We start from the raw sequence: 24413 nt of genomic DNA, 5'->3' as shown, positions 1-24413 counted from the left end.
TATGTATACTCCTGATTTGGCTTATATCCCAGAACTAGAAACATGAGATGCCAAGCTGTGTAAGGAGGATGACCATGCCCTTAATGATGTAACTTCTCCATAGCAAAAGAGTAGAAATATTAACATTTCACATACAGTGTTTCCTCTGGCTGCAAGTCAGTCTCCATACATGACATTTACTAGCAACATTTAAGGCTTGTGATACACAATACAGCAATACAACATGGTGTCAGATTTCACTGCTATTATCTGCAAAGTCGAATGTCCCATACACCACTGTGGATATGTCTCCTCTCATAAATTGTTATTCTTAATAGAAACTGGCAAAGTTTATCTTGTATGTGCTAGTATACTTTGAGAAGATGGTTGAAGCTATGCACTTCCAAGGATGGTGCTTATTTTGAAGATGTTTTTTTTTTCCTGTTTGGAACTGTTCTTTATGATAATCTCATCTGAGTTGGTTATGCCTATTAAACCTACTCTCATGAGTATTTTACTGGGTATAAAATGGCGTTATTTGGAACTGGGCTTTCTTTGCTTTTGCCTTTCTGGCTTTTGTTGACTCTGTCCTTGAACTTTACTGTAATAAGTTTTTCAATACATGTTCTCATCCTGTTTCTTGTAGACTGTCTGATGGTGATGCAAAGATTATGATCCAAAGTAGAATCATAAAAAGAAATCCTGAAGGAAATGACTACTCTTGATCTAGAAAAAGATTTGCAAAGCAGTTGTTTTCAACTTATTTTGAAAAGACATCAGAGTAGCAGGGGCTGACCAGGTCAGCCTATAGGGTGGGAAGAGCTCTCTTCCTTTTTTCCTTTTTTTCCTTTTTCCTTTAAAAAAATCCACCACCCACCCACAGAGATGAGTTCAAATAATGTCCAATTAAGTTTTTTTTTTATTTTGTTTTTACAGTTGAGATTAAAGGAGCTAGGGCATTTTTATTGAGAGAGGACCAATAAGTACTTTAATATATTATCAGGGTACTCAATTAAATGACCTGGCAAGGTATTTCATGGTCAGTTTCAATAGGTTTCCAGTTCTGTGCACTGTGTAAATAATTGTAAGGTTATGACTAACCTGTCAAATATGGGAAAATTAACAGTGTACAGTAGACCCTAATATATAACACTTGACTCTAATGTACCACATTGTATTATACAAGCAATCTATATTCCTTTCCCTCCACCCCATTGAACCTCACAGAGGATAGGCTATAAAATATCTGGTCATTCTGTAATGTGCTAACCTATTACTATGGTGCAAGTCCTATCCTTTTATTTTCTTGGAATTTAATGTGAAGTATGTTTGTGTTTGTTGCAATTTTTATAGGTTCTGTTTACTTATGCTGGTGAAACTATTGTAATTACTATGCAGGAACATCAGTAGAAGGGATAGAATTAAACAGGGGAGAATGAGAACTAAATGGGGGGCATAATTTCACTTTATAAAGAAGCCCCCCAAAATTGCTAGCGTGCTAATAGTCCTTTGAAGTCCTTTCTTCCACAGCAAGCATGGAAACAGCAGACAATACTCTCTTAACAGACTAATAAAAGAAAATTGGTTTATAACAATCAGACTGGTGGAGAAATTGGTTTCTCCACTCTGCCAAGCCAGATACTCACTGTCATGCAATTCCACACATTGGACTGCGTGGAATTCTTTATCACATATGGCTACCAATCAAGTCATTAAATACAATGATGGCATAATCAATAATGCATGTTATTCTGGTAAAAAGCATATACACATACATGCTGAAAGCTTGAATATGAAATGTGATCTGCTGGATAACTGAAAAGAAGTGGGGTGGTATACGCTTTTAACTGCAGGTGCTGTTTTCCCTTAAATTCAGCATCAGTCTTAGTACATCATCTTAAGTGAATTTTGGACTGTATTTTGATGGCAAATACTGCTTTAGTTTATTAAAAATGGCAGTTTTTATTCATGTCTGCAAGTGCTACCACAGCATGAACTTACTAATCAGTGACTAAATGATACTGCAATATCAGTAATTTGCCAAGAACCCTTTTTTTGCATCCCCCCCCATAATAATAATTGTGCATTTGTAAATATAGTTGGGATGGTTGGCAGTACAAATGCACTGATAATACATGAAATATGAAAAATATACTTATTTTACGTCTTGATAGCTTGTTAAAGCTGATGATAAGGCCATGTGTGCTTATGATTCTTGCAAGTGTAATAACATGATCAGTGAAACTGACCTTTTTAAGACATTGTTGGTTATTATGACTGATATATCCAAGTCATATCCAGAGCATTTAAAATTAAGTTATTTGACTCTGAGTATGAAAAATGAAGGGTATCATCCTATTATTATTATTATTATTATTATTATTTATTAATTAATTACATTTTATCTTGCACTTCCTCCCAAAAGAGCCTAATATGCAGAACATTCGTGGTTCTAGTTTTATCACAAATGTGTCTTCTGATCACCTTACAGAAACCTGTGTTTTCATTTTTCTAGCTCCATAAAGAATATGTAGAAATATTGTGTTTGCACTTTTAATTGGTTGTAGAACTCTTATAGTAATTCTTACAGAATTCTGCTTTGTCGTCTTCACACCCTTTCGTTCCAGAAATTTAGTTTCCTCCCAATCTCAAGCCTCTATATTTTAAACATTTACAGCTTGTTCAAAATAGTCTAATTGCACAGATTAATGAAAACTGGAGCATTAAATTATACTGAGCTGCTTTGGAAACACCAGTGGAAACATCTTGCATTTTTATCTTGTGAACCGCCTTGAGATTTTTTGATGAAAGGTGGTATATAAATCTAATAAATTAATAATAATAAACATAAAGGGTAGAATCCAGCTGATGTTGTTCCTCTAATGGAGGCCTTAGTCAATGGAACAGGAAAGGAGGCAATTTTGTCTCCCTGCAGCTTGCTACACCCCTTTCTGTTCCGTACGGTTGGAATCTCCAGAGCAGTTTTTGACAGTGACATCATATTTCAGTGAAGTTTTTAGTATCCTTATGTAGTTCCCTTTATTTTTTCTGTTCTGTATGATTACTGATGCTTCTTTACTTTTTTTTAGCAACAAAAACACATTTAAAGTATCATTTTTCTTCATTATTTTCCTTTTTTACCTTCCTACAATTACAGGCGCACCAATGCCGGCTCTTTCAAGAACAGAAGAAGTAGTATTGGGTTTGGTATGTACAATGCCCTGTGTCACCTCTTTCTATAACCAACCAAAATGTTGCATGAAAACACCAGCATAAAGCAGTGATTAATCATGTCTCATATTGCTACCATTTCTTAAATTATGTCTCATGTCCTTTAGAATTTACTTATTGTACCTGTATGTAATGATAATTATCAGGCAATTTTCAGTACATACCAAGTGATATTTCTACTTTGAAATCATTAAAATTAGCTGCTATGTCTACAGATGGACAGAAAGCCAAAGCAACAAAACAGCTTTCCTTCAGGATTAGATTTCATATAATGACCTAAATACTGATCAGCTCTTAAATGGGTGACTACAAATTATTTCTTCCCTTGAAGGGCAAAAGTATATAAACCCATTAAGGAAATTGTAGCATGTTGCAATGATTAGTACCTGCGTGAAACTGAGGAATAAACTGCACTTATAGACTCCATTCAAGGTCTTTCATTTAGGGGAAAAAATCACAATCAAATGCAAGACTCAGATGTAACATGACTGAATCAGTGCGCAATAAGGAATATACACATGGCAATACTCTGGAATTTTCTGCTGTTTCCAACAGGTGCATGGATAGAATACATTTACCAGAAGAATGTGGGGAATGTTGTGAATGTTGCATCCATAACCCAGAAGGGAGCTTCCATCAGCTTCTCTACATTGGTGGCTGTTGTGAATAACAGCCCTTGCTCATCAAAGGTAGCTTTCAGCCTAGGAAGTCTTGGCCATGTGTTTCAACTTCTGGAATTTTCATAACACCTTCAATTCAGATAGCACTTTTTGTCTCCATTGCTTTTCTTCTACTTGAGGAACAAGCTTACTGTAGAGTTGATCTACCTTGTGTCTGACAGTGAAGCCTGACTTGCAAGTGTCTGTACTGTTTTATTTATCTCTCCTGTGGATGCTAGTTCATCAACATGCAATATATTTCTTGGCAAACAGATATATTTCATGGACTTCAAATACAGTGCTGTTTAATCAAGATTCTGGATCCTTTTGAAAATCAGTAAAATCTGGTCCTGACAACATGAGTAAACCATATATTTGACTTTCTCAGCCAGCTACCTTTTGCCTGCTGAACTAAACAGCAGCTGAATTAAATAGTAGCAGTGAAGAACTAAGTATACGATTGAGGCATCATCTTGCTTTGGCTCTCCTACCATCTATACTTGTGGCAATTATAGGTACTCAATTTCTGATGACTGCTAATAATAAATTTTGCCTTTTTGAGGGGGACAGATTGTAGTACAATCAAGAAACCAATATTGTCATATACATCATACATTTGAGAAATGGCAGTATTATACATACTGGGGCTGTATTTCCTGTCATTATAGCTGGTGACACATGGCATTCTTTAGATCTAAACCAAGTGAACATGTTGATAATGGAAATGCATTTGAAAATGCATTATTGCTACGAACAATGACAAGTAAAATCAACCTATAGTGCAATAGTTATGTAGTTGTTATACAGAATTCTAAAAATAACAGTAATTCAAACATTTACTCAGGAACAAATAACAGCGTCATCGTCTTTTCTTAATTTTATTTCTTTGTAAATAATTTTGTTCTAGTCCTTTAACTCTGTCATATAATTGCCTGTGGAAATTTATGTATGGACACAGAAACCACCACAAAAGAAGACAAGCTTGTTATATTGTAATCCAAGTAGTCATTACTGCTTACAGCTCTTCTCACATTGTATATTATCCTCCATCTAATTAAAAATGGACAATATGAGAACTTTATGATGTTATCCCTTTTACTGCAAAAAAAGAAAAAATCCATCAGACACTGATCAATTAAACTGAGTTATCGTTCACTGCAATTTGCATAGTTTTGTAACTGGGGATCAACAAATAATTCCCATGTAGGACATCATTACAGGTAGCCAGCAAGAACTAAAATTAGAAGCCATTCTTCTGTATTGGAACAAGACCCCTTCTCTCATCAGTGTCAGTGAACTCTGCAAAGCATTGCATTGCTACCATAGATTTTAATGCTACAACACATATATTGCTGGTTATACAAATCACCTGGGTTACTTTTCTTTGACTTACTTAAATGAGTTAATTATTTATTTATTAAAATCATTTCTAGACTGATTCCCATCCAAAAATCCTGAACATGTTTCCTTAAAAATATACAGAGCTAAAACGAAAATTCTTCAAACTAACATTCAAATTTCTTGAATATATTGTGAATACAATTCTGAATAAGATTTCTGGGAGTGGATTAAAATTCTGCCAAAGAGCTACAGTCTCTCATAGGCAGTCTCCCAGAGCTCACATGCCAGTGGTGGGTAGGGACAGAGGCAGACTAACAGATGGGACTATTAGCTTTGCCCAGTAGGCTACACCCCTGTCGTGTCTGCTCTTATATTCCTTTTCCCTGTGTAATGTCAAATCCACCTTATCCAGTGCAGCCGTTCATGCCTACCAAGAGCTTCTCCTGATAGTTGGAGGACCCTCTGAACAGTATGGAATATATACAGGGTTTCAATTAGTAGAAAGGATTGCTTAGGCTACAGCAAGTCCACTGTTGGATACAACCCTTTGAAAGTAAATTGGACAGCTTTCACCAGTATTTTAATCTGACCCTATTATATTGAGTCTGATCCTTATTCTTAAAATAAAAGTGTTCTTCTATGTCTGTTTATCATATTTATATCTATATTCTTAGCCTTATTTTGATGCTATTGTCTTGCTTACAGTACAATCCTATGCATGCCTGCTCAGAAGTAAGTCCTAGACTCACCTATGGGTGAATATGCATAGTATTGCATAACTGTATTTTAATGATGTTTTCCTCCTATGTTTTCATTTTGTAAACTGCCTTGAGGGTTTATTTTTTAAAGAAAAAATATATGTGTATTTTTTGCAATAAACAAATACAATATGTATAGTTAAATTCAGTATTGTGGATGGAGAAAATGTTTGTTTCTACTGGTAACAAAACTACATTTGTTGTGTTATTTTATATTAGATTTTATGCAACGTATTCATGAAATGTAATTCTTTTTGCATTGGAAGTGATGACAATGTGTCAAAAAGTATTGCAGCTTTATAGTCAAATATTAGTTTATTTAATGACATAACTCAAATGATAGGTCTATATATACCTTTAGCTTTTATTATTAAAACAAATGAAAGTCTTTTTAAAAACCGTGTCCAGTCTCAATGAATGTTAAGCAAAATAAGTCCTAGGTAGCCTGTGGATATCCATATTATAGGGGTAAAAGTTGAAATGAAATTTCTAAAATTTCCTTCTGTGTAATCACCACCATTCTTTCAACCTTTTATGGCTTTTGTTCTAGTCACAGGGCTTTCGGTGTAAGAACTTTCCTTTTAACTTGAATGGTGATTACCATTCATTGTTCGATTCTCCTTGAGCGTGTAGTGGTCCTCACCAAATAATGTAAACAGGAAGCACATACTCCACATGTATATCAAAGTACCCATGGACTCTGGTTCAGGGACAATTCATTACATAGTGTATGTGCAAGGTTTTTGTGTCAGTGTCATGTGGGTAGGTTCTCTTTCTGTTCATTTATTAGTTTTCACTGGCAATGAGAGAGATTGGAGGGTCCAGGGCATTGTTAGTTGCCTTCAGTTGACTGCAGTGAGTTTTTTCCTTCCAGTAGCACCTTAAAGACCAACTAAGTTAGTTCTTGGTATAAGCTTTCGTGTGCATGCACACTTCTTCTGAAGAAGTGTGCATGCACACAAAAGCTCATACCAAGAACTAACTTAGTTGGTCTTTAAGGTGCTACTGGAAGGAATTTTTTGTTTTGTTTTGACTATGGCAGACCAACATGGCTACCTATCTGTAACTGCAGTGAGTTTGTTTGTGTGTGAGAGGGGGAGGGATCGCTGGGTCAAGATAGCCATATTTATTTGTATGCTGTCGGCGGGTTCTTGTTGTCTTGTTGGGTTATGTGTAATAAAGGAGAGCCGCGCTGGGGTTAAGGCATCCTCTTTTATTTTCCCCCATGCTAGTTTCAGTTTGTTGGTCAGGCATTCACCTTCATATGATTAGCATTGCATGGAGCCTCGGGAGCAGGGTGATCCTGTATTCTTTCATTCTGCTCACCCTGCTAGTCATGCATTCAGCAAAGGTCTGAAGAATGAAGCCTGCACTATGCTCTTTGGCTCATTGTGTGATTCAGAACCTTCCCATAATGTGTGAGATGGCATACTAATGGCAAACACAAACTGTAATGGCAGCACTACAGTGGTACACAAGCAATATAACTGGCAAGTAGTGGGTTGGCATCACAGAAGTAAGAAAGTGGTGGCTGCTTCAGGTTGAGATAGAAGAGGAACAACTGGGATGAGGCATGTCAGGGGAGTATATGGGCTGCACACAATACAAAGGGGAAAGGAATGCTAGCTTGTTTAGAGCCAGTGGTGTGTGATGGGGGAGGGATGAGTTTTGTGGGTATGGTTACTTGAATGCAACTGGGAATTTTTATAGTATTTTCACTCATGTTCTTGAGGCATTTGTTCTGTGTTGGTTTTGGCATTTCTGCCATTGATTCACTGATTCATCGTTTGAGCTACACACTGTTAATCTCAGATTGCCCATCTGACAAAAAGTGCAAATGCTTGCTAGGATTATTTTATTTTTTTGATTTCTCCTGAATATATATGACACTAGAGTGTAGTCTGTAGTTTGGCTCATCATTCAGCAAATGGTTCTGTCTGCACATTTAGTTCATGTTTTGTACTTGTGCCATAGGTGAAAGCTGATCTATTGTGATATGTGTGGGTGGTCTTGCTTGTTTACAGGACAAGAACTAGCTGTATTCCATAGATAAACAGATCCACCCCTTTACAGCTGGCTCTGCATAGGCACACTGGGATCTGCATATTACAGATGTATCTACCTCTAGGTACATTGGGTTCCACTCCTTACCATTTTCTTTATTTCGCTGGTGCAGCAGCCTTCACCCCTATATTGCTGGGTTCTGGGTCCAGACCTCTTGATCTGTATTCTGTATTGGCCATTATAGTGAGGCTGATGGGACCTAGAGTCCTTCAGAAGGGCCACAGGTGTCCAACACTGGATGATATCTGAATTCAGTTTTTTTACATTTTGGCATTAGCACTGTGAGGTTGCAGTTCTGTGCCCACTTAGATGACAGCCAGCCCCATTGATCTCTGAGGGACTTACATCTGAGCAGATGTATAGAATGACACTGTGAAGAAGGAGCTCTATATCCAAACTTTGTGTCAGTAAAATTGCCACTGGTTACAAATTGCAAAATCTTAGGCATGTTTGAATACAGCTGAAATCAGCAGGATTTAAGTGCTTAATTGTACCATTCATTTCAGTGGGACTTTGGTGTGTCTTTCTCTAGACTGTATTTGCTACTGATGAATTAATTATATTTTCCTTTACAACATGGTATGCCCTTTATTATTTTTTATTGCAGAGGTTTTGAAACAAGTTCAATAAAACTACAAAATCTAAAGGCTACATGCAGTTTCACAGCAAATGCCTCACAATTTTTGTTGTTGTTGTTTTAAATAAAACATTGACTGTCTTTAGCAATTGTGTCATTTTAAGAAGAAACATTTAGCCCTTCTGTTTCTTTGCACTATGCTAGATGGTTTACTTTCATTTTGTGGTTTGCACAGCCTTTAGGTACATGTAGGTCAGCATTACTCTTTTAAGTGTTTTACATCTGCATTATTCATGGATATCTTCAATATAATATGTCAATCTGATAAGAATGCAAATAACTATTATTTTCAAATCTGTTTGTGATATGTTACTTTATGTTATGAAAGAGCGGGGAACCAATTTATTCTGATTCTAAATATTCTGGTTTTACATTTGTATAAAACCAGAACACTTCAAATGAGGACTGCTTTATTCTATACAATTTTAAGCCATTATATTCATCAGGTAACATATACACTGTGCTTTAATTAAGAAGGTTGAGTGAGTGTGTGTGTCATTTTATTCATGGTCCCAGCTTCAGTGTCCCATGTGTACTGAAGTGCAGGAGCAAGCCTCAGCCTTTCCACTGTCCCCTAGTACCATATATTGAGCATAAAGTATATTGTGCATGCATTTATGATGTCGAACATGCAGTCTACATGTCTTTACATATGCAGGCCTGACACACCCAATCTATACCCACCAAAAATATGAGGAGGTAATCAAGATGAGCCTACATTGGTACAGACATGTGTGTATCAGCACCATGTATGATACACTACACTATGGCGAAGTGAGTGCAAGACAGATTGGTTTCCCGGCCAAGAGATGCCGAAATCTGTTTGCTTCCTGTCTGTGCCACTTTCTGTGTTGTTCCATAACTGCATTAATCGCAAATGTAAACACCCTCTCAAAATACATATTTAAATGTGTATTAAAAAATAATAATAATCCAAAGGCTATTTAAATGTGTATTTTGATAATGTTTATACTGCCAAGAATAGCATTTCAGCATTCAGAGACATGCAAGTTTCACATATTAGTAATAGGAACACAGGAATGTGCCTTATACTGAGCCTAGATCATTTGTCCATCTAGCATTGTCTATGCTGATGGGGAGCAGTTTTCTAAGGTTTCAGACAAGGCCCTATGCCAACTATATGTGTAGATTCCAGGAACTATACCTGGCACTTTTGCAATAAAGCCTTTGCTCTATCATTTGGTTGCCACCATTCCTTGAGACACATAGATCAGGTCATCTTGGAAAGAAATCCACAAATATCTGCCTCACCTGACATAGATCATTATCACAAAGACTCTGGGAGAACCAGCCCTGTGTGAGATGGTGACTGAAATCCTTTAACAGCATGAAGCTATTTATTTAAGGCAAAGTACAGAATAAACACTATGCAAAGTACACAATAAACACTAATGCATATATTATGGTTAAAACGCTATTTTAAAACATCCAGAATATGTCATATAAGCTTTATTAAAATTGCTCTGTTTTCAAAAGAGGTATGCATTCAGATAGAATTGTTAGTAGCATTTAGTACAAAATAATTTGAAGACAAAATAAGTTACACAAAAACTTCTTTCCTGAATGTCTACAGAGCCCAGATGGCCGGATAGAAGTCAAAGGGCAACATGGAAGATCATCACTGCACATTAAAGATGTGAAGTTGTCAGATTCGGGAAGATATGACTGTGAAGCAGCAAGTAGAATTGGAGGGCACCAAAAGAGCATGTATCTTGATATTGAATGTAAGTTCTACTTTCTCTTTCCTAAATTGTATTGTGAAAGGATATACTCTTTAAAATAATTCTGATTGAAAATTCTAATTTGCCTTTAATTATTTGAGTTTTAAAAAACAGATTTTTCTTGTGACATAGTAAAGTTTTCATAACACTCCAGTGTAGTGCATCACTGCATTCAGTATAATGTTTTTCTCTTGTGAAATAAAGTTGCCCAACAGATAATTGGACAAAAATATTGGATCCAAAATCAAGCTTATCAGAGTTCCACTTGTGCTTACGGAAAGAGAGCAGCAATTAGCCATAGTCTCCAAATGTCACGACTATGCCAGGACTGCCATGAAAACCAGTAAGCCATCATGGTTCTTCCTGTGTCACAGGCTGTCCCAATTTTTAAAGAGCTGTGGGCAAATTTGCTACTAGCTTGCAGCTCCTTTAAGAGTATCTTGGCTCCTGAAGTCCCCATGTTGCTCTCCTATATAAACTACTGAGAGAAATGCTCTTACCTGTTTAGTTCACTTTCCACAGTGCCTGTCCACCCTCTCTCATTAATTCACACTGGCAGGGTCTCCTTGGCTCGGCAGAGGAGCATTGGGCAAGGCCCCAGAGCAAAAGAGTCACCTCAGATCCAATGGCTTTGCAAAGTTAGATAGTGGTTCATTTTTCTTTCTCTCTCTTTCTCTCTCCCAAACCCACCCATGTCTACTTGGGAGTAAGCCCCATTGAAGTCAGTGGGATTTGCTTTCATAGCCAGGGAAGAGCCAGACTGGCTACAGAGAAGAGATGTGTACAGGGGCTTGTTGGGGGTGGAGGTGGGAAGAAAGAGGCTCTGAGGGTGAGAGGCATGGCTACATTCCTGGAGCTGAGGATGCCCATCTGCAGGCTGGACACTTGACAGGTACTGGGCAAAGTAGACATAGAGCCTTCCCTGCTTCTGCTTTGGCAGTTTGCCATTCACAGCTCAGCTCCATAAAAGCTGCCCTGGAAGCTGGAGTTTTGTGGGGTCTTCAAAAGGCTGGAAGCTACATAAATTCCATTGGGCTGGTGTTGTGAATAAGTGTGTTTAAGCTTTTCATTCAATCCCTTTTTGAATTTGCAAATGAATGTTTGTATTAGGCCTTTAAAGAGCTGTGCAAGCCTTTGAGCATGAGGGTGCTGTAACTCGGGAGCTTGTGTGTGTTGTCCAACTGAGTTCAGTGGATAGGAAGCAGGCATTGCACCTGAGGTATAGGTGTGTTGCAAGTTAATCCCCTTTTAGCATGTGTGTATGTGTGCTGTCATCATGTATATATATGAAAAGGTAATGTCGGGCATATAGACTGACACCTCCCCCCCCCCCCCAGCAGAGTTAATGTCTCCATAACTGATAAATGATTTGCAAAAATTCAGCAGGTCAGAACCAGCATTTTGAGTATTATTCCTTGGAAGCCCATGGGGTGTAAATTTACACTTTTAACAGTTTAAAAGGGTTGTGGATCCCTTTGTGTGCTTTCACTGACTTGAATGAGATAGCATGTGTGTAAGATTTCGAACTTGAGCACACTTGTATTTGAACTTCAAAGAGCTTACAGTTTGAACACACTGGGTAATGCAGCCACCCTTGCCTTTTTCTTATATTCCATTGGCAGTGCACATATTTAAGGGGTGCAGGGAGAGATATTGAAGTAGAATAGAATGCCCTTATTTTCATCTAAGTAATGTTGGAGGTTAGCTGTATTATCATTTCAAGTACTGGTGTATGCCCCCACCCCCAAGCAGTGAAATGATTATTTTCCCTTGGATTACTTGGACTGTATTATTATTATTATTATTATTATTATTATTATTATTATTATTATTATTACCCCACCCATCTGGCTGGGTTTCCCCAGCCACTCTGGGCGGCTTCCAGAAGAATATTAAAATACAGTGATTTATCCAGTATTAAAAGCTTCCCTAAACAGGGCTGCCTTCAGATGTCTTCTAAAAGTTTGGTTGTTATTTTTCTCTTTGACATCTGGTGAGAGGGTGTTCCACAGGGCGGGTGCCACTACCAAGAAGGCCCTCTGCCTGGTTCCCTGTAACTTTGCTTCTCGCAGTGAGGGAACTGCCAGAAGGCCCTCGGCGCTGGATCTCAGTGTCCGGGCAGAACAATGGGGGTGGAGACGCTAGAACTAGAATTAAGTTCCATTAAATTCTGTGGTCGTTACTTCTGAGTAGAATTGTGTTGTAAGAGACTTGGATTACTGTTTGCATTTTAAACACCTAGGTTAGTAGCACTAGACTTACGTACTTAGTTTTCTTAGGATTCCTAAGGGCTGTGGTTTTGAATTTGGAGTTGCCCAGGCAGGAACAGTATGCAACCCATGAGAGCAGCAAAATAACCAGACTGTACAATGGTGATAGGATAAAATCTTTATTGACAGCAGCAGGCAGGGCAAGGGTTGGCATGGCTTGGGTCCCAGGATCAGTTCATCGTTCCACAAGCTCCATGTTGATGGAATGGATCCGCTGTGTCTGGATCACTCAAAATCTATACAGCGGGAGTCAGCCGGTCAGCCAGGTTCTAACCCAAAGATAGGTGGGTGGGAAGCTCTAAAAGCAAAATGGCTGTGAGATCCAGGGAAAGCAGCCTTATATAGGCTTTCACCTCCCATCTTCAGCAAAGGCTCATGGGACAGCTTTTTTCCATGAGCTCATCACACAGAGAAGATGCTGGGCAAAACCTTGCCCAGTATTTTGCTGCAATCTATGGGCCACAGCACTGCCGGGCAAGGGTGTCCTGTGCTTATTGGGCATGGAATTGAAGAGCTTTAAACCAACATTTAACTGGTTAATGCTTTTCTTGGACTTTTAAGGAAGTGACTTTACATTTGCACTAAATTTATAATATTAATAATCCCTCACTATCCATTTCAATGGGATGTGTATTTGGATGCTCACATTGTTTATCTCCTTGTAAAGAGTTTCTCACATTTTCAAGAAGGGGTACCAAAAATCATGTGAAAGGCCTGAAGGTTTGTTTACAAGGAAGCAGTCCTTGCACAAAGCCCAACATGTTTTCATAAAACAGTGTCACATAAGAAACAGAAGTATTTTTGTTTTCATACTGTATTCTGCAAACATTTGTTTTGTAAAATTATTCTATTGTTGGTAAACAAAATGAACAAAGTGCTATTGAAGCATAGTTTCATAATTTCCTAAGTAGTTTTAATAGTGACAATATTGGGCTTGAAAAGTAATTCTATCCCCACCAATCTCCCCACTCCCACCCGATAATGTATTTCAGGTCTTTCCTTTCCTTTGAAATGTTCATAATTTGATTCTTCCCCATCCACCCACAATTGTTTCCTGTACTATGATATTTGAGTTCCCACATACTTCAGCTTTCTGAGTTTTACTAAGTAGCTGCTTGTCTTTAATACAAATTGCTCTATCATCTGTTCTGTTAACTGGGGTGATATAGGTTAACCAGTATGTGTGTGACAGATTGGGTTAGACAGCTCTCATACTAATGTTTAATTCTAGGTGTTAGTATAGAACAGAGTCTGTATATTGGAAAACTAAATACAAGTGCAACTTTGTGTGCATGAGAATTCCAGGATCAAGTTGTTTGGACTTATTATCAGTAATAAGTTTCCTCAATATTCCTGGCCTGAAGCATGAAATAACTTGTTTTAGTTCTTGACTTTCGGCTTTTTTATTTAGTGAACTCAGGGAATCACCTCTGTATCTGAACTCATCTCTGTGCAATTTGGTATAATGCAAACTTATTTTAGTGACACCCACATTAACGATGACAAATCCACATAGTAGAAAATCTGTCATGATATAGCCAAAGATTAAGTACTTAGAAGTCCTCTAGATTTCAGTGGGACCCAAAAGTGCTGTAAATTATCTTGATTGTGCTCAGAGAGTTCAGAACACTGCTTTCTTTAACTTCACAGAAGTATTGAATGGTTTTGTATACAGCAATTTTCTTCGTAGAAAATTTCTTTTTCAAAAGAAAAACAAAAGCAACTCATTTATGAGCTGATCTGTTTGTCAGCAATTTTTCTTATTTTTGTTTTTCTTTATCTCATAGTAAGCATCTTTAACTGCACTCATTTTAACTTATTTTATAACTTTAAACTCATTTTTAAAACCTACTTTTTAGATTGTCTTGAAACTGGTTTGGTATTACTTATAAACAGCTTCAAAATAGTACTATTTAAAGATGGCATGCTGGGGTTTAAACTGAAAAATAGATTTGGCATTTACTCATTTGGAACTGATTTTTCTGTCAGCATGTGAACTTTATTGCAGTGATATATCTTAATGATGTCAGTGAGCAAATAAACTACTTAAGTAGGAGTCACCAAAAAGCATATAAAAGCAGTTATGACATACATTGACCTTTGAGGCAGAAATGAAGCTCCTGAAATACAATGATTTAATGAATAAAGGGTAACTGCTTTTTCAAGTTAATTCAGAAAAAGGAGAAATTTCAGAAAACTTCAAGTGAATATGACTATGGTGAGTAATATAATTCCTGGGTAGAAAAAAACTGAGGCAAGTGAAATCAAATGCATTAATATTCATATGATTTATTTCACATACCATGTGATTTACATTAAGTGTTCACAAGTATAGCAGGAAAATGAGATGGTGATCTGGTTGTTGCAAAAACTTTGTAATGGGAAAATACATGCAAGGCAAAAACTTATCAGTTCTTAAACCGAATGGATTCGTGAAACTAATCAAGGGGAGGAACAATTATATAAAATTGTGTAATGAAGCAGTTTAAGAATCTGAAGAAAGGAAATGAAGAGCCTTATATAAAACCTTGTGGGATTTTAAAAAATAATTTAAAAATCCAATGAACTAAATTGAAGTTAAACTTGTATGGAAAAGCAAAGAACATAGTGAAAAATAAAGAATGCTTGAAGATATGGGCAATTGAAGAGGAAAATCCTTGCAACTTTAAACGATTAATGTGTTGTAGTTGTGGTGGCACAGGCAATGCCTTGTATTATTAATCAGATTCCAAAGCTTTAGCCTGAAGGTGTGTGCTTTCCAATGTTTTCTTAACATTAGCAAAAACCATTGTCATATGGGAGCTTCTGTTGAGAAGATCTTGTGCTGCTGTCCCGTTCTTTTAAGCTGTTATAACTAAAAGTAGGATCCTCACCTCTGATTTGACATCCCTTCTTATATATGTAGGAATGCAGTCTAAGCTATGTTATTCAAAGATTGTGAAGCCTTTAAAAATGGGCCTGGAAAATTGCCAGCAGCTGCTACAAATTTTGCAATACTGTTTGAATCTGTTTCCATCTTTGGAAGGTGTAGCTGTGAAGCTTCTCAGTTGACATCCAGCTTATTTCCTAGCTTATTTCTTATATATTTGACTACTGAAGCTATTAAAAAAAAATCTTGTATGATAAAGTGAAATCCATATCATAGAAGAGGGAGCTTATAATATATAGTTGATAAAAGGTCCATCTGGCTGTGGGCATGTTTTTCTTTTTCCAGTAGCAATGCCAAGTCCTACCCTTTTTGTGCACATGATCTGACAGGGCAAGAAAGAGCAGGAAAAGTCATTTCCCCCTCAGTGTCTGAATTCTTTGCTAACAACATTCTGTTTGGTCTAAATTTTGTTCTGTGTTTTTCTCCTCCTCCACCTTAACACAGTTTCTCAATGGTTGGTTTAAAAGGCGATCCTTGCTGTGTTTATCTGTATATTAAATCATAGATTACTATGATGTAAATGCACTTCAGATAGCTTTGTACTTACATGCTCCCCACTTGCTTGTCCTTCTGCAGCTGTGAAGAGGAGTTTGAAAGCTTTTGCTTCTGTCCCCCCTCTCCACTACAACTTGCTGTGACAAACTATGATTAATGTTTGAAACAACCCACCTTGATCAGTTTGCCTGTTCAGATAGCACAAGAGGTGGTTAAGCAAAAATGGAAGTGAAAGTTTATTAATTCCAGCTTGTAATCATGCTGTAAGAGGAGATGGCATGAGGAGCATGCATACCCAAGGCTCACGGTGGTGCACTAATGTCACAATAAATTATGGTTTGTATGATGTCTGAATGCAGAGTTCATATTGAAAAAGCTTGAGAAACATTGGTTAGATTAGGAATGACTGCAGTTGTTATGCTACCTCAGTAAGATTCCCCAAACAGAGACATAATATTCTAGATTTAGAGAAACCTTGTTGAATATTCAGGGAAGCTGCTCCAAAATTAGTTATTTGAATTTGCTCGTGGGCAACTTTCCACAGAATATTCCATTTTTAAAACATTGGGCTGGATTTAGACTTTCCTCCTAATGGTGGATGGGGAAATTGATGTTTGCTGATTCCACATCTTCCTGCAGACCCAATTGCCACTTCCCACATTCTCCCAGAGCAGTATGGAAGGTGGCATACAGAGCTGCATGGAGATGGGAGCAACACTGGAAGAAAAGCTTAGAATAAGAAGGCACCAGGCTGTTAATCCCTTTGGTAAGCCAAAAAGGGAGTGGGCAGAAGAAGTTGAGGGAGAGTGATGGTGTAAAATATACACCTTTATTGAGAAGATCTAATGATATCATTCAAGGCCCCAGATTAAGGATCCTGACAAGATTTGGCCTTAAATCCCAAGGTGCTCCTTGTCTTGTTGGATAGAACAATTGCAGAAGCCTGTTGGTTGCGTTTGATTCCAAAAAATCACGAACAGTCAAAGCTCATTAGCAAATAGAACTTTTACTAATGATTTCTGGCTTAGTTGCAAAAATAAAACAAAAACCAACTTCAAGAATAAATATAAAGAAACTCAGAGGATGTGAAGAGAAGAAAAGAAAAGTGAAGGTAAGAATGAACAGGCAGTTCACTGAGCTCAGATGTATCTTTCTGGCTCACTTTCTGGCCTTGACAGAGAACACACAGAGAACAGAGTAACCCATGACATCTGCTGCTGTCTCAGCAGAAATGAACAGGTACAGACACACTAGAATAAACCAGTGTTTTCCAGTACTGGACAGTTGCTGCCTTCAAAGACTGCCATGAGAGATCCCACAGAGAATAAAGATCTCTCTGAAGTGAAAAGGCTAGTTAGGTCTCTGAAGATCATAGGAACCCATAAAAAATGTATTCAGTGGCTGGAAGGAGACTTACAGAAGGTGAAGCTTGGAGCCAACACATAATATGTTTAGGAAACAAGGCAGCATCACTTTCAGAAGATGACAAACATGTATTTGCTACATGTATTAGCACTGAAGCGACAGGAAATTCTTTTTCATCAATTTAGAGAGTTGGGATCTGCTGAGGTGTGTTTACTTTCCAAGAAATCTCACCATCTGTATAAAAGAAAAAGAGTCTTGTGGCACCTTAAAAACAAGCAGATTTGTTATGACATATGCTTATGCTTTGCTAAATCTGTTAGTCTTTAAGGTGCCACAGGACTGTTGTTTTAACTGCAACAAACTAATACAATTGTCCCATTATAATTTGTCTGCCTAAGTTACGGTAATTATTGCATAGATTATGCCCAATGCAATTGTGGAAATGTTTACATACATACATAAAAATAAATCTTAAGAAACTGGTCTAAAAATGCATGATGTTTATTGAATACAGACTGTAATCTTAAAATTTATTCAAATTCTTTGAAGACTTCTTCCACCGCATAGAATTTTAACAGTATGCAAAACTGACTGTTTGCAGACAAAGTACTATTTTAATAGTTTTTTGAAAGAGTTGTTTTCAAGGGTTCCATAGGGGAATGGCTGTAGCTCAGACCACCTTCTTTGCACACAGAAGGTCTCAGGTTCGATCCCTAACGACTCCAAGCAAGACTGGGATGTGTATAGCAGTTCTAATTCTGAAGAATCTCTGCCAGTCACTGTAGATATACTGAGTTAGATGGATCAAAAGTTGTACTTGTTTTAAGACATCTTCCTATGTTTCTAAATCAGTAAGAAGTTATGAGAAAATAGAGCTTGCTCCTTGTGGAGCCTCACTCAGCATGCACGTTCCTGAGTGCTGTTATGTGCATGCAGCTTGTTTTATTTTTAGTTTCCTTTTATTATTGTAGTAAGATGCCCAGAAAACTTGGTTCTAGGGTACAATATTAATACTAAAATAAATAATAAATAATAAATAATAATTCTTCTGTGAGAGGGCTATGGGATCATGAGCAGGACCAGCATTCATAGATTAGAGGATGCCAAAGGAACTGAAACAAGCATAATTCTAATATTTAGGGTAGAAACTGATAATTTTGTGCTAAAGAAAGCACTTTTGATCTAGTGGATGTGTCTGCTAAAGGAAAAGGAAGAGGGACATTTTTGCCTATCTTCCCTGCATCCCCCCATGCCATTGTTCCAAGAGTGGACAGATGTCACAACTCTGTAACCAGTTTTCAAGGGAGAACTGGAAACTGGGGGAGGGGGAGGAATGGTAAAAAACAACAACAAAACTTCCCCTCTTCTTCCATTAGCATGGGCATCTGTTGAATCAAAAGGGGAAGCAGGGTTATTGGCTTGTTTTGTTCTTGTATCGATTCTGCATTTTGTGCTTTATCCTGTGTTTTTATGCTGTGAACCACCTAGATTATATTTATTTATTTACCAGATTTATATCTCATCCTTCCTGACAGTTCAGTGATAAGATACAAAAGCACAGCTATAAAAACCAGATGAAATGTCTGCCTTAAAATGTTTGAAATGCTAAACACAAGCATCAGTGGCAGGTAAACATATTCAAAAAAGTTGCAAAGTAAAACAATCCAATAAAACCAGTTATTCAAAGGGATTAGCAAATTAGAAGGTCAGGGGTGAAAGATTCCCCCCCCCAAAAAAAGTTCTTTTACATTGAGCCAAAAAGCTAGCTGCTTGGGAGTAAAAGGTGAACATTGCATAAATAAGCCACACAGTTTACTCCCACCCTACCCCTCTGGAGAAGGGAAATACACTAAATTTTGAAAACCTTTGGCCATCTGTTTAACAAGCAGGTTTATGCCTGGCCATCATAGCTCCCTAGGCACATATGCTGAATCAGGTAAATTTCCATATCTAATTTTGGATACAACTCTGAACATACACTAGGGTTGGATCTAAGAAATCATTAATTGAATTACCTGCTGGATGTGACAAGTGATATATTATCCAGTATTCTCCTAACAGTTTCTGAGGCATTAAACATAATGGAAATATTCAAATGTATGGAGACAGTTTCCAGCCAAGGGTTTGCTGCTCTGCATAATTTCTGTATTGATTTTATGCAAAGCCACTTCTCATCGTTGTAATAATGGCCTAAGAGGGTTTTTCCCTCCTCTGAAAGGAATGGGGAGAATGACTTATTTTATATTCAGCAGTATTGAACACTTTCCTTGTAGCTTCTTTAACCCTCCTTAATTAGAAAACCTGACTGGGCCATTCCAGCACTGGGGTCAAATGTGCCTGAATTTGGGGACATTGTTTATAGTAATAAATTAGGAGGACTGCTGTAGGTCTAGTTCTGTGTAAATTCTGGAATGAACAGGGGCCCCAGGTGGATTGCAATTCTGTTTTCATTCCATTTCTATCTAGAAGGCTGTTTCCAGAAGGTGGTGCTATGGGACTGCTGTTCAGCCCAGTATGCTATGTAGCCCCATAGTGTTCCATCTTTTTCCATATGCATCTCAACATCTACCTGAGGCCACTGAGTGACATCACCCACAGGTTTGATGTTTGGTTACATCAATATGCTTTACACCTGAGTCTGGTGCGGACGTGAACATATTAAGTCTGTAATAAAGTAGATGGAGATCAGGAAGCTCCAGTTGGTGGGCAATTTGTTGTCCAATGAGTGTTTAACCTGTTCTACATGATGTTGCCATTCCCCTCAAGGAGTTCACAATTTGGGGGTGCTTCTTGATCCAGCTTTGTCACTGGAACCATGCTTCCACAGCTCATAACATCTTTTGATGGCACATTAGCTGTGACTCTGCTTGGCTAGAAATAGCGAGCCTCATTCATCCATGTGGTGGCAACCCCCAAATTAGACTATTGCAATGTGTTGCATTTGGAGCTACCTTTGTCAGGAAACTGTTAGCTAGTTAGTTAGCTACTCATCTGCTAACTAGACCTGAATGGTGGGGTCATACCTTACTGGTGCTGTTGCACTGGCTCCGGGTTCATTTTTGGTCACAAAATGCTGTTGTTTACTTTTAAAGTCCCAAATGGTTTCTGACCTGGGTATCTGAAGAGATGCTTCTAACACAGCCTGAGCTCCAGAGTTCCTGCTGTCTCACGTAAAGCAGGTGGCAACGGGAATAGGGTCTTGTCAGTTGTTGAGCCTTGCTTATGAGATCCTCTTCTGCAAAGAACTATGTTGTCTTTCTGGAACAAAGACCTTTCTATTTTTCCTGTGCTTCATTCTCTCTCTCCAGAAATGTTTTAATTGCTGCTTTTATCTTGCATTATGTTTTTTGTCATATTTTTTAAACAGCAGCATATATGTGCTTTCATATTGTGTTCTATATGACTTATATAAGCCACCCAGTGGTATAAAATTATTAAATATAGATTTGGTGCTTTCTTTAATATATATTAAACACCCTAAGTTTCATGTTGCAATATGGCCTTCATCAAGTATGCATGCAAATTTCTGAGAATTCACAGAGGTGTTACATATTGTTTGAACAGTCTATGCCATTATTTCAGCTTAACATCAGCAAAGCAAAACACCTGGGCAGAAAATTTGTCAAAAAATACATACTGTTAAAAAAATATCCTGATCCACTTTGTAGGCTGGGATTGCTGAGAGCTGCATAGGTTTGCTAAATACAATGAACTGTTATTGCAGAAACTACCCACTTTATGTAGGTGTGCTATCCCAATTAAATGATGAAATGCTCCAATATTTGATTACCAGTTAGCCAGAAAGCCATGATCTGGTTTACAGTGGAAAAGTTTCCACTGCAGTTTTACTTCCTCAACTGCCCCCTCCAGATAGCACAAACACTGTGCTTACACAGTTCTGTTTTGCATTTCTAAGAATTAAGTGGCTGTGTTTTACTGTTCCCCGTTGCACCTTTTACTTCTTAGTATCTCTGCCTGATTCCACCCAAGCAGAATAAAAATAAAATTATTAAACAAATAGGCAGGAAAGCCTTATAGACTTTCAGATACGTTTCCTCCTGACACAGTACTATGAAGATGCCAAACTCTTAGAAATGAAAGGTGCTTAGTGGTTCTGTGCCTAGAGAATTATAACTCAAGTTATAATTTATTATGATTCTATCAAATACTATATATGTTCTTGATATGGGCCTAATTTACCAGTAGTATAGCACACACTTCCTCTCATTTGAACTTATTGGCTTCATTTTGAATTACGGGTCGTATCAGATACCATTGACAGCACTGCAATTTAACTGTCATAATAGTACTTCATGTGTCAAAGTCAAAGTAATTCAATTTGCTGCCAAGCTTGGTGCTTCCAGTAAACTGTGTTCTGTCATATAAGCTGTTGATTCAGTGATTTCTTGGGCATCATTTTTTGTTTTAATCCTTTTAAAACGAATCTACCTGATTTGGATGAATCTTATCTCATGTCACACAGTTTGCAAACCCATTCATCTTCAATTTTAAAGCCACTATTTTAAAGTCGTATTTTCAACTTTCAATTTGTGGTGGCCATCCAGATGAAGATGGGGAGTCGTGAGCGTTTTCATAGAGCCCCCTTCCTTGATTTGGCCCAGCTCCACACTATGGTCCAGTAGTGTGCTATTTCCGTCTGGGCCCAATTCTCACAGTTTCCCTCCTTGCTTTCATTGATTCTTGCGTGATCAGAAGGGGAACAGCCAGCAGCAGCAAAGGCAATTAGCTGGGTCAGTGAGTGCCTAATGATGTTGTCCCCTGGCATTGACCTTCTTCTGTAGCTTCTTCAATGCATATTCTGTAGCCTCTGCTTATGAATGCCGCATATGGTCACTTTAGCTGAATCCATTTGAGGTATTATGCAGCAGTCACATAGAAATCTGAGCATGTTCCTGTAATCAAGGGAAGGTGAAGTGAAGGCATGATGTGACATGGTGAGATGTTTTAGGTGGCAATTTTTAGCAATGGTGAAGTAGTCAGTTGTTTGTTTTCAGTGTTTTCGATGAGAATAGCTTAGGGACAATTTTTCCACCCTGAAACTGTATTTCATGAGGAAAAGAGGGGATTTCATCCTGTTTGCTATGTGCCATGTGTAGCTCACACCATGTAGCTATGTGAGAATTAAGTTTAAATCAGATTTTAGGTTGGGTTTTTTTTGAAAATAATTTCTAAAAAATAATTTTAATAGCTACTTGCCATTGTGTATTAACACAAGCAATGCTAAAAATGCAGTCAAGCATGTTCACTAAGTCATGATTTGCTTTAATCACGATTTGTTCAACAAACAACTAATCTTCTCACAGATAAGCAAACAAACTATATATTGTTTCTCCAAGTAGCTTGATTTGTTTTCCAGTTGATCTTGCATTGTGCATCTATATAGTGTGTTGAGCATTTGGGATAGGCTTAATTATGATTAATTTTGACTAATATGTAAAGTTAATTTCTGTAATCAGTGCCCCACTCACACAATGTATTTAAAAGTGCAGTATAAAGCCAAGTATTTTGTTCATGAGAAGAAAATAGAAAGGGAAGTGTGCTAATAATATTTCAGAAATTATTACAGAGTACTTCTTTATATATTACACACTGATATAACTGGTCATTGAAATCTCTATAGCATCTTGTATAGTGTTGGATTGACTGAAGAGAAAGCAAGAACACACTTTTACAATATGTCCTCTCTTTTTTTGCAGATGCTCCAGTCTTTGTTTCAAATCAGACAACATATTATTCCTGGGAAGGAAATCCCATCAATATAAGTTGTGATGTTCTATCTAATCCATCAGCATCTATTCAATGGAGACAAGGAAAACTAGTTTTACCTGTAAGAAACTCAACTCATCTAAAGACACACAGTGCTGGAAGCAAACTGATACTAGAGGTAAGACCTTGAACCTGTGTTAGTAACTTAAATACTGTTTTAAAAAAATCATAATATCTTTGCTTCTACAAATGTGACTAAGATTATTTTCTGATGAGGGATTCTTCACCCTTCCCTTTTACATTCCCTTTTCGCCTGTGGCCTGTTGGAACAATCTCCCACAAGAGATCAGGGCCCTGCGGGATTTGGCATCTTTCTTTTATTAATAATAATAATAATTTGATATGGTTTGTTATTCTATACTTGAATTTGTCAATTTTTCCCTAGTGTTGTGTGTGTGTGTGTGTGTGTGTGTGTGTGTGTGTAAGCAATCCTATACACATATCCCAAGTAAGCACCAATGAACTCAAAAGGACTTCAGAATAAACAGGCATAGGATTGATCCTCTCTAAGTGCAGTTCCAGTGTTATTGTCGCAGAGGACTCAGACAAGATTCAATACAGCCCTCCTTCCTCACCTGTCTTGTGATTACCAGCAAGGTTTATGCAGCTGAGCCTCTAAACTTGGTGAAATTATGCTCTAGAGCAGGGTTTCTTTCCAACATTATTGCCCAGCATGGTACCCTCCAACTCCCATCAGCCCCAACCAGCATGGTCCGTGGTGAGGGATAATAGGAGTTGCAGTCCAACAGCATCCATAGGGCACAACATTGGCTACCTCAAATCAAAAGTAACTTGTACAGTGGACAGAAGGACAACTGGGCCTCCTATTCCTTGCAGTTGCCCTGTGTACATGACAAGTAGGTGAAGGGAGATGGGACAGATCAGATTTTAGCAAGTAAGCTATGTGACATCCTTTACAGCTAGACTATGGGCTTGCTGTTGGCAGTATCAAGTCCCCAGAATGGAGGCTCCTTCTCAAACCTTGTACATTATTGATGTTAATCACAGAATCTTAGTATTGTAGAGCTTAAAAGGGACCCCATGGGACATCTAGTACAACTCCCTGCAATGCAGGAATATCAACTAAACATCCATGACAGATGACCATCCAATGGCAGTGGATATTTATGCTTAACCATTTCCAGTTGCTAGATGG

At 37.8% G+C, this 24413-nt stretch overlaps 1 protein-coding gene across 3 annotated transcripts in view; it reads left to right on the top strand.

Moving 5' to 3' along the window:
* The window catches only part of NCAM2 (neural cell adhesion molecule 2), a 193772-nt gene that overhangs the window by 111694 nt on the left and 57665 nt on the right, over positions 1-24413 (top strand). For all 3 annotated transcript variants that reach the window (XM_083611286.1, XM_083611288.1, XM_083611287.1), the window contains exons 9-10: positions 10264-10414; positions 23188-23375. In XM_083611286.1, coding sequence (XP_083467412.1) covers positions 10264-10414; positions 23188-23375 — 339 coding nt within the window. The remainder of the gene's footprint in view (positions 1-10263; positions 10415-23187; positions 23376-24413) is intronic.

This window comes from Podarcis filfolensis (genome assembly GCF_964270895.1).
Source record: "Podarcis filfolensis genome assembly, chromosome: 4".
NCBI lineage: Eukaryota > Metazoa > Chordata > Lepidosauria > Squamata > Lacertidae > Podarcis > Podarcis filfolensis.
Note: the sequence above shows the minus strand (reverse complement) of the source record. Positions and strands in the feature narration are given on the sequence as shown.